This window comes from Equus asinus, chromosome 16 (assembly GCF_041296235.1).
Source record: "Equus asinus isolate D_3611 breed Donkey chromosome 16, EquAss-T2T_v2, whole genome shotgun sequence".
Classification (NCBI taxonomy): Eukaryota; Metazoa; Chordata; class Mammalia; order Perissodactyla; family Equidae; genus Equus; species Equus asinus.
The window spans coordinates 41,140,326-41,158,687 of NC_091805.1; the positions used below are offsets into that span (position 1 = coordinate 41,140,326).

At 38.4% G+C, this 18,362-nt stretch overlaps 1 protein-coding gene across 2 annotated transcripts in view; it reads left to right on the forward strand.

Annotated features, from left to right (window-relative positions):
* Positions 1-18,362, forward strand: part of EEIG2 (EEIG family member 2) — a 71,840-nt gene that overhangs the window by 24,860 nt on the left and 28,618 nt on the right. For both annotated transcript variants that reach the window (XM_044749147.2, XM_014835229.3), the window contains exon 2: positions 13,796-13,916. In XM_044749147.2, the coding sequence (XP_044605082.1) occupies positions 13,796-13,916 (121 nt within the window). The remainder of the gene's footprint in view (positions 1-13,795; positions 13,917-18,362) is intronic.

The window sequence follows — 18,362 nt, forward strand, 5'->3', positions numbered from 1 at the left end:
GATTCCTAGAGGAGGTGATGACTAAATGAGTTAGAATTAAACTGGTGAATGTGGGAAGCTGAAAGGGAGAATAGATGGCATGCAAGGGAAAGCAAACATTATGAACAAAGGCATATAAATGAGAAATGGTGTGAAGTAAGTGGGGAACAGACAAACAGTATGAGACAGAAAGGATTAAGAGAGAAGACTAAAGATAGGGGCCTAATCGTGGAGATACTGTGTTCAGGAGGTTGGACCTAATCCTCTAAAACATGGGGAAGCAGTGAAGGATTTTAAACAGAGGACAGAGGAATGACCTTATCAAATTTGCGTTTTAGGAGGAGCTCTCTGGTAGTAATGGTTTTGTATATTTCTTTAGCCTTGTTGATGTACAATTGACAAATTAATTGTATCAATATTTAAAGTGTACAATCTGATGTTTTGATATACACATTCATTGTGAAATGACCACCATAATCAGGCTAATTAACATATCCATCACCTCACGTAGTTCCTTTTTTTTTTTTTTTCTGGTGAGAACACTTAAGATCTACTCTCTTAGCAAACTTCAAGTATACAATACAGTATTGTTAACTCTGGTCACCATGCTGTACATTAGATCTCCAGAACTTATTCATCTTGTATAACTGAATTTTGTACCCTTGGACTAACATTTTCCCCATTTCCCTCACTTCCTACTCCCTGGCAACCACGATCCTACTCTGCACTTCTATGAGTTTGACTATTTTAGGTTCCACATTTAAGTGACGTCATGCAGTATTTGTCTTTCTATGTCTGGCTGACTTCACTTAGCATAATGCCCTCCAGGTTCGTCCATGTTATCACATTTTCTTCTTTTTTATGGCTGAATAGTATTCCACTGTGTGTATGTGTGTGTATATATATATACACCACATTTTCTTGACCCATTCATCCCTCGACAGACACTTAGGTGGTTTCCATATCTTGGCTGTTGTAAATAATGCTGCGGTGAACATGGGAGTGCAGATATCTCTTCAAGACACCAATTTCGCTTCTATTGGATATATACCTGGAAGTGGGATTGCTGGATCATTTGGTAATTCTATTTTTAATTTTTAAGGAAACTCCATACTGTTTTACATAATGACTATACCAATTTATATTCCCACCAACAGTGTACAAGGGTTCCTTTTCCTCCACATTCTCACTAACACTTGTTATCTTTTGTTTTTTTGATAATAACCATTCTAACAGGTGTGAGGTGATATCTCATTGTGGTTTTGACTTGTATTTCCCTAATGATTAGTGATGTTGAGCACCTTTTCACATATCTGTTGGCCTTTATCTTCACTTGAGAAATGCCCATTTAAATGTCCAATTATGAAATGGAGGCCCATTTTATAATTGGGTTATTTGGGGGGTTTTTGCTATTGAGTTGTTTGAGTTCCTTGTATATTTTGGATATTAACCCCTTATCAGATATATGGTTTGCAAATATTTTCTTCCATTCCATAGATATCCTTTTCATTCTATTGATTGTTTCCTTTGCTGTGCAAAAGCTTTTTAGTTTGATGCAATCACACTTGTCTGTTTTTGCTTTTGTTGCCTGTGCTTTTGGTGTTGTATCCAAAAAATCGTTGCCGGGACCAGTGTCAAGAAGCTTTTTCCTCTATGTTTTCTTCTGACAGTTTTACTGTTTCAGGCCTTATGTTTTAAGTCTTTAATCCATTTTAAGTTGATTTTTATATATGGTGTGAGATTAGGGTCCACTTTCATTCTTCTACGTGTGGACAACCAGTTTTCCCAGCACCGCTGTCCTTTCTCCATTGTGTGTTGTTGGCACCCTTGTCAAAGATCAATTGCGCATAAACAGGTGGATTTGTTTCTGGGCTCTCTATTCTGTTCCATTGTTCTGTATTTCTGTCTTTATGCCAATACCATACTGTTTTGATTTCTGTGGCTTTGTAATACATTTTGAAATCAGGAAGTGTGATGCCTCCAGCTTTGTTCTTTTTCCTCAAGATTACTTTGACTGATCAGGGTCTTCTGTGGTTCCATGTGAATTTTAGGGTTGTTTTTTCTATTTTTGTAAAGCATGCCATTGGAATTTTGATAGGGCTTGCATTGAATCTGTAGATCACTTTAGATAGTATGGACATTTTAACAATATTAATTCTTCCAATCTATGAACATGGGGTGTCTTCCCATTTATTTGTAACTTCATTAACTTTCTTTGTCAGTGTTTTATAATTTGCAGTGTACAAGTCTTTTACTTCTTTCATTAAGTTTATTCCTGGGTATTTTATTCCTTTTGTTGCTATTGTGAATGGGATTATTTACTTACTTTCCTTTGTAGATAGTTCATTATTTGTGTATAGAAACGCCACTGCTTTTTATGGGGGGGAGGGGAGCTTTTTTTTTTCATTGAGTCCATAATTGTTTACATCAATGTGAGATTTCAGTTTGTACATTATTTCTTGACTGTCACCACATAAGTGCTCCCCTTCACCCCCTGTGCTCCCCTCACCCTCCTTCCCCTGGTAACCACTGAACTGTTTTCTTTGTCCATGTGTTTGTTTATATTCTACATATGAGTGAAATCATCTGGTGTTTGTCTTTCTCAGACTGGCTTATTTTGCTTAGCATAATTCCCTCTAGGTCCTTCCATGTTATTGCAAATGGGATGAATTTGTCTTTTTTCTGGCTGAGTAGTATTCTGTTGTATGTATATACAACATCTTCTTTATGCAATCATCAGTCGATGGGCACTTGGGTTGCTTCTATGTCTTGGCTATTGTGAACAGTGCTGCAACGAACATAAGGGTGCATATGTTACTTTGGATTGTTGATTTCAAATTGTTTGGGTAGATACCCAGTAGTGGGATAGCTGGGTCGTATGGTAGTTCTGTTTTCAGTTTTTTGAGGAATCTCCATACTGTTTTCCATAGAGACACCACTGATTTTTTTCTTACGTTGATTTTGTATCCTGCAACTTTACTGTATTCACTTATTAGTTCTGTCTTTTGTTGAGTCTTTAGAGTTTTCTCTATACATGATCATGTCATCTGCGAATAGAGATAATCTTACTTCTTCCTTTCTGATTTGGATGCCTTCTATTTCTTTTTCTTGACTAACTGCTCTGGCTAGGACTTCTGGTACTATGTTGAATAGAAGTGTTGAGAGTGGGCATCCTCATATTGTACTAGATCTTAGAGGAGGAGCTTTCAGTTTTTCCCCCATTGATTGTGATGTTAGCTGTGGGCTTTTCATATGTGAAATTTATTTATTGTGCTAAGCTAAGTTCCTGCAATACCAATTTTGTTGAAAGTCTTTATCATGAATATTGAATTTTGTCAAATCCTTTTTCTACATCTCTTCAGATCATCATGTGGGTTTATCTTTCATTATGTTACCGTGGTGTATCACATTGGTTGATTCGCATATGTTAATCCTTTTAATGTGTTGTTGAATTTGACTTGCTAGTATTTTACTGAGGATATTTGCATCTGTGTTCATCAGAGATATTGGCCTATGGTTTTCTTTTCTTGTGGTATCTTTGGCTTTTATATCAGAGTGATGCTGGCCTCATAAAATGAGTTTCAAATTGTTCCCTCTTCTTCTACCTCTTGGAAGTTTAGGAATGATTGGTGTGAATTCTTCTTTGAATGTTTGGTAGAGTTCTCCCATGAAGCTATTTGGTCCTAGGCTTTATTTTGTTGGGAGGTTTTTGATTAGTGATTCAATCTCCTTATTTGTTATTGGTCTGTTCCAGTTTTCTCCTTCATGATCCAGTTTTGATAAGTTGTATGTTTCTGTGAATTTATTGATTTATTCTGGGTTATCCAGTTTGTTGGTGTATAACTGTTCATAATAGTGCCTTATGATTCTTTTTATTTCTGAAGCATCTTTTGTAATATCTCCTCTTTTGTTTCTGATTTTATATGTCTTCTCTCTTTTTTTCTTAGTCTAGCTAAGAGTTTTTTTGTTTTATTTTTTCAAATAGCCAACTCTTATTTCTGTTAATTTTTTCTAATCTCTGATTTATGTCCATTCTAATCTTTATTCTTTCCTCCCTTCTGCTAACTTTGAGCTTAGTTTGTTATTTTTCTAGTTTTGAAGTATAAAGGTAGGTTGTTTATTTGAAATCTTTCTTTTGTAATGGAGGTGTTTAGTGCTATAAACATCCCTCTTAGTACTGCTTTTGCTACTGTCCGTGAGTTTTGGTATGTTGTGTTTTTGTTTTCATTTGTCTTGACATACTTTTAAAATTCTCTTTTGATTTCCTTTTTTACTCAATGATTATTCAAGAGTATGTTGTTTAGTTTCCACATATTTGTGAATTTTCTCGTCTTATTGATTTTTAGTATTATTTCATTGCGATTGGGAAAGATACTTGGAATGATTTAGATCTTAAATTTATTGACTTGTTTTATGACCTAACGTGATCTATCCTGGAGAATGTTCCATGTGCACTTGAGAAAAAAAGAGTATTCTGCTGATGGGTAGAAAGTTCTGTATATGTCTGTTAGGTCCATTTGGTTCTAATGTTGTTCAGTGCTGCTGTTTTCTTACTGATTTTTTTGTCTGGATGATCCATCCATTGTAATCAGTAGGATATTGAAGTCTCCTACTGTTATTATATTGTTGTCTAGTTCTTCCTTCAGGTCTGTCAATATTTACTTTATATATTTAGATGCTTTGATGTTGGATACATATGTATTTATAATTGTTATATCTTCCTGTTGAATTGACCCTTTTATCATTAAATAATGACCTTGTCATTCTTTTTGATTTAAAGTCTGTTTTGTCTGATGTAACTGTAGCCACCGCTGCACTCTTGGTTACCATTTGCATAGAGTGTCTTTCTCCACCCCTTCCCTTTCCTTAAATCTAAAGTGAGTCTCTTATATACAGCATATAGTTAGGTCTTGGTGTTTTTTACCCATTCATCCATTCTCTGACTTTCGTTGGGGAGTTTAGTCCACTAACATTTAAAGTATTTGTTAATAGGTAAAGACTTGCTGTTGCCATTGTTTTAATTGCCATTGCTGCCATTTAATGCCATTGCTGTTAATTGTTTTCTGTCTGTTTTTATGATTCTTTTCCTCTCTTCCTATCTTACTGTCTTCCTTTATGATTTGCTGATTTTTTGTAATAATGTACTTTGATTCTTTTGCCTTTTCTTTTTTGTATCTTCTGTAGGTTTTTTATTTGTGGTTACCATGAGGCTTGCATAAAACTTCTTGTAAGAGTCTATTTTAAGCAGGTAACTTCAATCGTTTACAAAAACTCTTTTACTCTCCCCAACACACTTTGTTGTTTATGTGAGAACTTACTTCTTTTTATATTTTGTATCCATTAACAAATTTTTCTGGTTATAATTAGTCTTAATACCTTTGCCTTTTAAATTTTGTACTGGTATTAAAAGTGATTTATGCACCACTGTTACAGTACTACCTTATTGTGTATTTGTCTGTATATTTCCCTTTACCAGTGAGATTTATACTTTCAAGTGCTTTCATGTTGCTGTTTAACATTCTTTCGTTTCAACTTGAAGCACTCCCTTTAGCACCTTTTGTAAGACAGGTCTAGTGGTGAAAACTCCCTCAGTTTTTATTTGTCTAAGAAAGTCTTTATCTCTCCTTCATTTTCAAAGGATGATTTTTGTGGGTATCCTTGGTTGGCAGTTTTTTTCTTTCAGCACTTTGAATGTATCATCCCACTCTTTCCTGGACTGCAAAGTTTCTACTGAGAAATCTGTTGATAGTCTTACGAGGATTCCCTTGTATGTGATGAGTTGCTTTTCTCTTGCTGCCTTTAAAATTCCCTCTTTGTCTTTAACTTTTGACAGTTTAATTATAATGCAGCTTACTATAGAACTCTTTAAGTTCAACCTATTTGGGGTCTTTTGGGCTTCATGAATCTGAATGTTTATTTCCCCATATTTGAGAAGTTTTCAGCCATTATTTATTTAAATAAGTTTTCTGCCCCTTTCTCTTTCTGTTCTTTTTCTGGAACTCCCATAATGCTATGTTGGTTCTTTTGATGCTTTCCCATAAGTTCATGGGCTTTCTTCACTGTTTTTCATTCTTTTTTCTTTTGTTCCTGCAACTGAGTAATTTCAAATGATCTGTCTTCAAGCTCGCTGATTCTTTCTTTGCTTGATTGAATCTCTTGTTGAAACTCTCTATTGAATGTTTCAGTTCAGATATTGTGTTCTTCAACTCTAGAATTTCTGTTTGGTTCTTTTTTATGGTTTCTCTTCGTTGAACCTCTAATTTTGTTCATGTGTTGTTGTCTTGATTTTATTTTGTTGTCTGTCAGTGTTCTCTTGCAGTTCATTGAGTTTCTTTAAGATGATTATTTTGAATTTTTTGTCAAGCAGTTTGTGGGTTTCAATTTCTTTAGAGTTGGTTACTGGTTTCTCATGATGGTGTCATGTTTACCTTATTCTTCATGATCTGTGTACCCTTGTGTTGGTGTCTGTATGTTTGAAGAAGTAGACACTTCTTCTGGCCTTTACAGACTAGTTTCAGCTGGTAAAGACCTTGTCCTTCTGGGTCGTCAGACTGATGGGACTGCCTCTGGGATAGTGCTCAAGCTGGGCTGGAGCCAGATCATATAGTTGCTGCTGGGTCTGCAGTCAGGTCTGTTTGGCTGGCCTTTTACCAGGAGCATGGCAGGTATGGTTCCCATGGGGTACCCAGGCAGACAGGACTGCCTCTGAAACCATGGTCAAGTTGGGCTAGAAACAGGTCATGTGGCTGCAGTCACGTCCACATTTGACAGACCTGTTACCAGACTCATGGACAGATGTAGCTCCTGCTAGGTCCCTGGGTGGATCCATAGGTGGGCATGACTACCTCTAGAACCACAGTAGAGAAGAGCTGGAGCTGAGTCACAGGGCTTCTTCAGAGTCCACAGTCTGGTTCAAGGTCAGCGAGCCTATTATCCAGGGCACAGACAGACATGGTTCCTGCTGGGTCCCTGGGCAGGCAGGACTGCCACTAGACCATGGTGGAGTGGGGCTGGAGCAGGTGCATGGGGCTGCTTCAGGGTATGCAGTCAGGTTCTGTGGTCAGTGCCCCTGCTACCAGTGGTGTGGCTCTTCTTGGGTCGCTGGGCAGACAGGACACCTCCAGGACCACAGTTACATGGGTCTGGAGTCAGATCATGAGGCTATTCTGGGTCTGTGGTCACTGGCCCTTTTACTAGGGCACAGATGGACGTGGCTCCTCCCAGATCCTTTAGTGGATGGGGCTGGTGGCAGGACTGCCATCCCCTGGTTGATGGTGCTAGAGCTGAGACTACAGGGGTCAGGCTGCTTCCAGGTCAACAGACAGGACCACAGTTGGCCTTGGCTGTGGACCTGGTAGCAGCCATGTGGTCCAGCTCCAGCCCCACTTGACCATAATCCCGGAGGCAGTCCCATCAGTTCGGGGACCTGGCAAGAGAAGGTCTTTACCTGCCAAAACCAGACTGTAAAGACTGGAAGGGGTGTCTGCCCTTTCAAATGCACAGATACCATGCAAGGATCACGAAGAACCAGGTAAACATGATATGACCAACAGAAACTAATAAACCTCCAGTACCAACTGAGGTACGGGCCTACCTTCTTAAAGCAGCGCTTGTCAGTCATGGGCTCCACTGGGGTGTCACAACCTCCTACCTAGAACCCAAAGCTCCCACAAAGCCAGTTTTGTCCATGGATGTCTGTCAAATGTTGTTACTGTGGGAGAACGAAGGCTGAGGATCTCTTATTCCACCATCTTGCTCCATAGAATAATTTAAATGAGGGGAACAGGACCCTAGGATTCCTAGAGTACCTACCACAATGTGAGTAATATCTGAACTCTGCAGATTCCTTTATTTGGGAGTGTTTGGCCATAGGCTTTATCAGTTAAGATTTAGTTCAGCTGCAAAACCCAAAATAAGCATTTTAAATAATAAGGTTTAAGAAGTCTGGGAGGAGCAATCAGGCAAGAAAAAGGAATAAAAGGAATCCAAATAGGGAGGGAAGAAGTGAAACTCTCACTGTTTGCAGACGACATGATCTTATATATAGAAAACCCCAAAGAATCCACTGGAAAACTGTTAGAAGTAATCAACAACTACAGCAAAGTTGCGGGGTATAAAATCAATTTGCATAAATCAGTAGCATTTCTATACTCCAGTAATGAACCAACAGAAAAAGAACTCAAGAATACAATACCATTCACAATCGCAACAAAAAGAATAAAATACCTTGGGGTAAATTTAACTAAGGAAGTGAAGGACCTATATAATGAAAACTACAAGGCCTTTCTGAGAGAATTGGATGACGACATAAGGAGATGGAAAGACATTCCATGTACATGGATTGGAAGAATAAACATAGTTAAAATGTCCATTCTACCTAAAGCAATCTACAGATTCAACGCCATCCCAATCAGAATCCCAATGACATTCTTTACAGAATTAGAACAAAGAATCCTAAAATTCATATGGGGCAACAAAAGACCCCGGATTTCTAAAGCAATCCTGAGAAAAAAGAACAAAACGGGAGGCATCACAATCCCTGACTTCAAAACATACTACAAAGCTACAGTAATCAAAACAGCATGGTACTGGTACAAAAACAGGTGCACAGATCAATGGAACAGAATTGAAAGCCCAGAAATAAAACCACACATCTATGGACAGCTTATATTTGACAAAGGAGCTGAGGGCATACAATGGAGAAAAGAAAGTCTTTTCAACAAATGGTGCTGGCAAAACTGGAAACCCACATGTAAAAGAATGAAAATTGACCATTCTTTTTCACTATTCACCAAAATAAACTCAAAATGGATTAAAGACCTAAAGGTGAGACCTGAAACCATAAGGCTTCTGGAAGAAAACGTAGGCAGTACACTCTTTGACATCAGTATTCAAAGGATCTTTTCGGACACCATGCCTTCTCAGAGAAGGGAAACAATAGAAAGAATAAACAAATGGGACGTCATCAGATTAAAGAGCTTCTTCAAGGCAAATGAAAACAGGATTGAAACAAAAAAACAACCCACTAACTGGGAAAAAATATTTGCAAGTCATATATCTGACAAAGGCTTAATATCCATAATATATAAAGAACTCTCGCAACTCAACCACAAAACATCAAACAACCCAATCAAAAAATGGGCTGGAGACATGAACAGACATTTCTCCAAAGAAGATATACTGATGGCCAATAGACACATGATAAGATGCTCATCATCGCTGATCATCAGGGAAATGCAAATCAAAACTACACTAAGATATCACCTTACGCCCGTTAGAATGACAAAAATATCTAAAACTAATAGCAACAAATGTTGGAGAGGTTGCGGAGAAAAAGGAACCCTCATACACTGCTGGTGGGAATGCAAACTGGTGCAGCCACTATGGAAAACAGTATGGAGATTCCTCAAAAAACTAAAAATAGAACTACCATACGATCCAGCCATCCCACTACTGGGTATTTATCCAAAGAGCTTGAAGTCAGCAATCCCAAAAGTCCTGTGCACCCCAATGTTTATTGCAGGACTGTTCACAATAGCCAAGACGTGGAAGCAACCTAAGCGCCCATCAACAGACGAATGGATAAAGAAGATGTGGTACATATATACAATGGAATACTACTCAGCTGAAAAACAGAACAAAATCATTCCATTTGCAATAACATGGATGGACCTTGAGAGAATTATGTTAAGTGAAATAAGCCAGCAAGAGAAAGATAATCTGTGTATGACTCCACTCATATGAGGAATTTAAAATTATGGACTAAGAACAGTTTAGTGGATACCAGGGGAAAGATGGGGTGGGGGGTGGGCACAAAGGGTGAAGTGGTGCACCTACAACATGACTGACAAACATTAATGTACAACTGAAATCACACAAGATTGTAACCTATCAATAACTCAATAAAAAAAAAAAAAAAGGAGAAGAAGTCTGGGAGGAGACGTCTATTCCAGGGCTACATGGTTGTTGGGACCCATCTTCCTTCTGTCTCTGTGCTTCACCATCACATAGCTTTTCCTCAAGGTAGCCTTGTGGTCCAAGATGGCTCTTGACACTCTAACCATCGTGAACATTAGTATCATCATCTTCAAGGAGTTTGGCTCTGAAGAGAAAGAGAGAGGTAGTAAGTAGATGGGAACCTGGGGTTATGGAGGTGTATTTTTTTTCCCTTAAGACTTAGTGTCATGTCTTTTATGAAAACCTATTCTTCATCTCTGTTCTACATTATAATTTCAGTTATCTGCCCACATTTATGATGCTATGCTGAAGTTTTTTAATCTCTTATTTCTTCCCAAGCCCACGTGACTTAATGTTGCCTTCCTCCACTCTCTAGCCAAACTAGATTAATATTTCTGTAAATACTCTGTTCCTGCTTGCTTGTTTTTTAAGAGAAGCACTCATATACAGAGTTCACTTGATTTCTCTTATTTTTGTTACTCAGGCCAAAGCTGCCCTCCATTTATGCAAATGGTAGCATATACTATTTGGTATATAAAGCCTGCTACATTGTAAGAACATTTTAGACTAGGTGAAAATCTAAAAATGTGTTTCCGTAATTAGTATTACTGAGGAGTTGTTGTTATTTCACAAACAAATGTAAAGTAACAGAACATAAAGCAAGGTTTTAGGGTTTTGCAATGAATATTAATAGATTTTTTGTACTTATGACCTAATTCCTAGAATAATTGACTGGATAACATTTTAAGATACCATTCAATTTTCATATATTTGCCAGTAAAGAAATTTCTTAGATTTTTTTACAGCAATTAGAAAAGAATGGCTTGCAACGTTATATACTTTTGTTCCCATTTTCGGATTCTTCAGTATTTGACAGTGTTTTGAATTTGTTAATTTGGTTTTTATTTTAACAAAGTCATAAATGCACACAGTTTAGAGTCTAAGTTCTACAAGGCGTATTGTGAAAACCTGCAGTCCCCAGCCACCCACCTGTTTCCCACATGGCCTGACAGGAAAGGATCCAGGAGAATAAATACACTGACTTCCCTCCCCTCCTGCCCTCCATCCTTCTGGTGTTTGTCCCTTTAGCACATTCAGAGGCAGAGGCAAGGGAGCCTGGTTGATATAGTCCATAAAGGCCAGCCTGTGGGGCCACAGAGAAGGGTAGAGTGGATCAGGAATAACAAATAGACAATTAAGCCCAGTAATTTTGATATTTATGAGTACGTTTTAGTTTCCTGTATGTTCTTTTTTTATAGCATCCCATTCCTATGGGGTAGATGCAATTTCTGTCTCTCTGAGAAGCTTTTTTCTTCTTCCAGCATAGACTCTGTTTTGTTCAAGTTGCCTTTTGCTGTTTGTTTTGGTCTCTGTCTTTCATATTAAGAGACTTTCCTCAAGTTTCTGCTCATATGTAACTGTGAGGCTCTGAAGGTTCCTTGAAGCTTTGTGCATGTGGAAAGTGTTCATTCACTCAGGTTTTTACTGTGGATTGAGCTGGCTGAGCCATTTTGTTGGGAACCTTCACATCCATCTCATTAGATCTTTTCTTTGAGGCTGACTGGATTCCCCAGAGAATTTTCCTCCCACATCTTCTGGAAGAGTATATGCCTGGCTCTAGCATTTAAGGGACAGGTTAGGGGAAGAAGGTTGCAATTCTGAGCATTCAGTAAGTCATCTTTCATCCCCCTCCCCGACCCCATGTAGCCATGCTATCGTGCCGTTTCCGATGCCTGCCCTCAAGTCAGGTAGTGCAGAGATCCCTCTATTTTACCTTGTCATGAGAATAAATCTCAGTCTTCTGCAGGAATCAGGGAGAGAATCTGTTGAGAGTCTGTTTCTAAAACAGTTTTCAGTCAGTCCTTCTACCTTTTGTCCTTCCTTCATGCTGCTTCAACACCAATTTAAGATTCCCGCTCCTAGCTTTTACCATTACCAGCTTACAGTTCAGCTTTCTTTGATTTGCTACATCAGTTACCACTTGTTGCTCCCTGGCCACTTATTTTTGTGTTCTCTCTGGTTCTCTTTGTCCTTGTGAGGTGATGCCTTAAAAATTAAATAGAAGGTTTTGGGGAAGGAGCAGAGGCTAATACATGCTTTCAACCTGCCATCTCTAACTAGGAGTTTTTATGTAATTTTTTTAATGTTGTCTCTGATTCCTGATCATACATCAGTGGTCTCAGTGACAGGAACAACCCAGTACCCTGAAGAACAGCTTACTCCTGAAGGGTCCAGCACATCAGTATACCTGCATACCTCTTTTGGGAGCTCTGGAGGGCATGGCTAATGCCTCCATCAAGTCTTGAGACCACGAGATGTTGAGGGAAGCAACAATAAATTCTGGTTTTATTTTTCTCCTCTTTGTTATTTTCATTATTCACTGATTTTCTTTGAAAAAATTCATTTATTTTTGAGTTTACAGGTTAACTAATGGTAATCTTACTGGGGATACCTCATGTTGCCTGATCAGTACCTCAGATCCATCCTTTGCCAAATAACTCTCATTCTGCCTGTGTTGTGACCGTATAAATTGCACCCCTGCTGGATTTCAAGGGAAACTCCCCTAAGAACACATAGTCATTCTTTTCACTTCATCATTCATTAAATCACCTAAAGGTTCCTAATGAAAAAAATGAAATATGTGTGCTTCTCTCCCATTTGTGTATCTGTTTATATGTAAGTAAGTAAACATCCATGTACTTACCACACACAAACACGTACTTGTTTTTTAAATTATATTTGCTTTACAATTCCTGTTCTTGGATTTCTGTGTATTGATGGAGAAATCCATAAAACCAAACTGATTGGTCCCAGTACAGATTCATTTATTCACTGAAGCAGCTGCAAGTTGACTCCCTACCACATTCACCATGTTGGTTATTGCTAACTGTCCTCAGCCTTTATTGAAATTTCCAACTCACCCCTCAGCCCCTGTCATTCTGTAGAAGTAACCTCACCAATTCCTTTCCTCAGAAAATCGAAAACTGTTGAACGTGGGCTCTCTTGCCTTTCCCTTTTGCTCTCTCCAACTGTCTCTTTATTTTCACCCATTGTCTTTCTTTAATTCCTGTGTTAGAGGAATAATTATCCTTCCTTTCTAAGGCTAAACTCCCTATCCTTAGACATAACAGTAGAGGGAACAGCATGGTCAAAGGACTGGAAACTTGAAAGAGCAGAATTGTTGGGAAAATATAAATTTTCCTTTGTGGACAAGTAGGCTTTTGAGTTAAATGGGCCTGATTTGAATGTTAGTGCTGCTGCTTTCTATCTAAATAACCTTGAGTTAACTTTTCTCCTTGTGCTTCATTTTCCTTGGCTATAAAGTAGATGCCAGCTACCTCCTAGGGTTGTTGTGAGATTAAATAGTCTGTCCTAAGCTGTCAATAAATGGTAGCTGCTGTTGTTGTTATGACTGGAATAGGAGTAAATCTGTGACAGCAGTTCATTTTAGAATAAGTGTTTATATTTCTGTCTCTTATACTAACTATGAGCCCTACAAGGTCAGGAACACTGTCATTCTCATCTCTATATTTTAAACACTTAACATATACGCAGCACACGTAAAATAAACATGTATTGTGTGTTGAATGAATAAATAGTGAACCTTCAATTTATATTGATTAAACTGATAAGTAAATTCACTTTTTTTTCGGTTTCTGGGGATAATTAAAACTTTCGAAAGATTTTCAGATCACCTTGTCAGGAATTTGTTTTCTTTTTCTTGGTGTTTCACTGTTTCCAAATCCTGGCTTTTAATGTATCACTTTTGCATTATAGACTTGAGTGAAAGGGTGTGTGTGCTTTTTTTAACATGCCATCAATAATAGTTAATTAACTGGTTCTTTTTTTTTTCCTTCAGGGAGGTGGTGCAAGCAAACTGTGTTCACTGGAGGAAGAAGTTCTCGTTTATGTGCAAAATGAGTGCCAGCGCCACCACGGGCATCCTCGATCCTTGCATCTACAGAGTATCTGTGAGGAAGGTATAAAAATAGCCTATTACTCTCCCCTTTCAGAGACCATAATTAATTTCCATAGTCACTGACTCACTTTATTTAGCTCTCCTTTATCATTAGAACTGGTGTATGTAATTTTGCTTCACACTTACAGCAATAATTTAAATTACTATGAGACACATGTGATGAAGAATCTGAAGTTATAAACTCAAATATTACTCAAGAACCTTACCTCACTATCATTATACACACATATAAGTATATGCATATCAGTATTAACTTAATATAAGTATTAACCTTATTTGCATTATTGGAGGGGCTGTATATGTCTATATCCTGCCATTCATTAAATTCTTCTTTGTTAGGCGTTGTTTTAGGGATTTCACATAAATTATGTCTAATAACGACCCTGAAATAGTGTATTCTTTCCATTTTCGGGAAAACCAAGGCTCAGAGAGCTTGCTACTTGCCCAAATTCATATAGCTAATAAATGGCAAAGTAGGGACTCAAACACAAATCTTTCTAATTCCAAGTCCATGTTTTCTTTTTCATGTATTTCCTTTCCACGTGTTAGGTTGAGGCATATTACCAATCTACAAAAATGGCCATCTCAGGTGGTTCAACTTAATACGCATAGAAATGTGTGATCCTACCTTTTTTGGGTGAAAAAGAAGAATCCATTAATCACCACTACTAGTGAATTAAACTACTGGCTTTAAAATGTAAACTTTGTTTTGCATTTTATGTGCATTTTTTAAATTACCAAAGTAATACGTATACATGTTCAAAAATTAAATAGAGATGGACTTAAAATGAAAAGTAGGAGTCCCTTGCCTTGTTCTTTTCCAGTCCAGCCTTAACATCCTTCTGTATTAGATAAAAAGTTGTGTTTTTAGCTCTCTTTTTGATTCTGCTTTTTGAGTAAGCTGATAGCACTATGATGTGTGGGATATATTTTAAATTCTTTTATATTGCTCAATCTACTTAGTTAAAATGTAACATAACTACAGGTATACATTTTATAGGTTTTAAGACTTTAATGAAAATAGACTTGTAAAATTGTCGTGTTTGGAGCAGCAGTAACTGAGTTGAGGCTTTCCTAAAGGACGCATAGTGCAGTGCAAGTGCCTATGGCATCATTCTGACCTGAGTTTGAATCCCAGATACGCCATTTACTAACTGTAAGACCTTAGGCAATTCTCCGTGTTTTTTTTTCCCCTTCTTCTTCTTCTCCCCCAAGTCCCCCAGTACATGGTTGTATATTCTAGTTGTAGGTCCTTCTGGTTGTGCTGTGTGGGACTCCACTTCAGCATGGCTTGATGAGCGGTGCCATGTCCGCACTCAGGATCTGAACCAGTGAAACCCCAGGCAACCAAAGTAGACCGCACAAACTTAACCGCTCGGCCACAGGGCCAGCCCCTTCTCCTGACTTTTTAAAAATCGGTTTCCTCATCCAAATAAGGGTATAATAATTGCTTCCTCATGAAATTGTAAAGATTAACTGAGATCTAAGTAAAACATCCTACGTTTTTTCCCTTCTCACTTAATTGCTGCTGCTGTTCTTTCATTAAAACTTTTCTAAATGGAGTTCTAATCATGATTATTGAGAGACGATCATTCAGTTTTTGAATTTTAAGAAAAAGAAAACATATAACCAGTTTAGAGTAAAGCATAACTGCTAATTAAAGAAACTCAGAGTCTATTTTTAAAAGAAGTAATTTTTTTTTGCTAAGATAGGACTTGTTCATCTGAAATAAACCAGTTCCTCAGATTATGATGGTTTGATATATTAGTTAGGGTATGTATGATAAGCTTCTGAAGCAAATACCCAAATACACAATGACTTAAACAAGATAGAGGTTTATGTCCCTCTTGGTTAAGAGCCAAGGAATCCAGGGCTGGTAGTGCAGCTCTGCCATCTTCCCCATGTGGGGCCATCTTTAGATCCAGGGGAGCACTCCAGTCTTCTTCTCTCTCAACCAGTGAGAAAGGATAAAAAACCTCATGAGAATAAAAGTAAGAACCCCTAAAGAAAAATGAGTAAATTCAACTTTATGAACATTTTCTGCATTGCAGAAAAATACCTTAAGCAAAGTCATAAATTAGGGGGAAATATCTGCAAATCATGTCAAAGGACTAATTTCCTTAGTATGGAAAGAGCATCTTCAAATAAATCAGTAGAGAAAGATCAACAACCCCTTAGAAAAATAGGCAAGGGACAGAATATACATTTCACAAAGAGGAGAATATAAATAGCTTTTAAACATGCAAGAAGTTACTCAGTCTCATTCACATGCATTAAAACTACAAGTAAGATATCATTTTTTACCTGTAAATTTGATGAAGATCAAAAAGTTTGATAATGTACTCTGTTGCGTAGGATGCAGGGAAGCAGTCAATCATCAGTCAACAAATATGTGAGTTCCTACAATGTGCTGGATACTATTGTAGACACTGAAAGGACAGTGATGAACTGGAATGAATTCCTGTCCTCAAGGACTTGACCCTCTGGTTGGAGTGGGGGAAGGGTGGTAGGAAAGACAGACAGTAAGCAGGTAACCAAATAAGATTATTTTAGATATGATAAGTGTTATGTATAAAATACAATGAGGTAATAGAGAACAACTTAGGGAGAGGAGATCATTTTAGAAAATTGGGGAGGGGTCAGTGGAGACTTCTCTGAAGGGTAACATTTGAAGAAGAGGCACCCATATAAAGATGCAGAGAAAGACCATTCTGAAGGAGTGGGACCTTGTCTTAGTCAGAGTTCCCCAGAGAAATAGAACCAATAAAGTGGAGATAGCTATAGCTATAGCGATAGCTATAGATACAAAAGAGATTTATTATAAGGAATTGACTTACACAATTATGGAGGCTGAGAAGTCCCACAACCTGCCGTCTGCAAGCTGGAGACCCTGGAAAGCTGGTGGTGTAGTTCCAGCCTAAGTCCAGAGGCCTGAGAACTGGAGAGGCAGTGGTGTACATCCGAGTCCTGAGGCCTGAGAACCAGGAGTGCTGATGGTGTAAATCCTAGTCCGAGGACAGGAGAAGACCGATGTCCCAGCTCAGCCAGCCAGAGAGAGAGAATTCAACCTGTTTCTTCTATCCACGCCCTCAACAAACTGGATGATGCCCACTCACACAGGGGAGGGCAGTCTACTTTACTCAGTCAGCAGGTTAAAATGTTAATCTCATCCAGAAAGACCCTCACAGACACACCCAGAAATAATGTTTAACCTGACATCTGGGCACCCCATGACCTAGTCAAGTGGACACATAAAATCAGCCATCACAGACCTGAAAGTAAAAAGGCCTTGTGTTAGTTTCCTAGCTGCTGTAACAAACTGTGTGGCTTAAAACAACAGGAATTTATTGTCTTCCAGTTCTGAAGACCAGAAGTCAAAACCAAGGTGTCGCACACAGCCCGTGCTTCTTCTGAAGGCACTAGGGAAGAAGCTGTTGCATGCCTCAAGCGTTCCTTGGCTTGTACACACACCGCTCCAGTTACACGACTCTTCTCCATTTGTGTCTTCACGTCACTTTCCCTCTGTATCTGTGTCTGTGTTCAAATTTCCCCTTTTTTATAAGAACACCGATCATATGGGATTAGGACCTCATTCTAACTAGATTGCATATGTAAAGACTCTATTTCCAAACAGGATCACATTTTGAGGTACCGAGGGTTAGGATTTCAACATATCTTTTTTGGAGGGAGGAAACAATTCAATCCATAACAGGCCCTAAGATTATAATAAACCTGGGGACTTATGCTTCTGAAATTAAGGGACTAGCTTGTTACAGGCTACCCCTCCATCTGAGAATAACCAGAAAAGCTAGAAAATATTAAAAATAGCTGTTTGAGGGGCTGGCCTAGTGGCGTAACAGGTAAATTTGCACGCTCTGCTTCGGCAGCCTGGGGTTCACTAGTTCAGATCCTGGGTGCGGACATGGCACCACTTATCAAGCCATGCTGTGGTAGGCATCCCACATATAAAGTAGAGGAAGATGGGCATGGATGTTAGCTCAGGGCCAGTCTTCCTCAGCAAAAAGAGGAGGATTGATGTCAGATGTTAGCTCAGGGCTAATCTTCCTCAAAAAAGAAAAATAGATGTTTGAAGGCATCACAGGCTGCCAAGTTAGTAAGGACTTGAGAGGCATAGAATTATAGACAAGGGAAGTGTAAAGAGATCAGCCTGACATTTAGCATTGCTTTTACCCTCAAAGCAGGTGCTGATTTGCAAGCAGTAATTTAAGAAGCTGAGCTGAAAACAATGACTAAGGCTAAGAAGCTGAGCTGAGATTCCAGCAATTTTATAAGACTAAAGGGACAAAAACTGGAGTCCAGGGCACATATATATATATATAGTGTGTGTGTGTATGTATATACACACATGTATATGTAAATGCACAGAGCATCCTTTGAACAATTCCTAAAAATTGATCACAGTGGTTGTCTCTGTGGGGTTTCAACT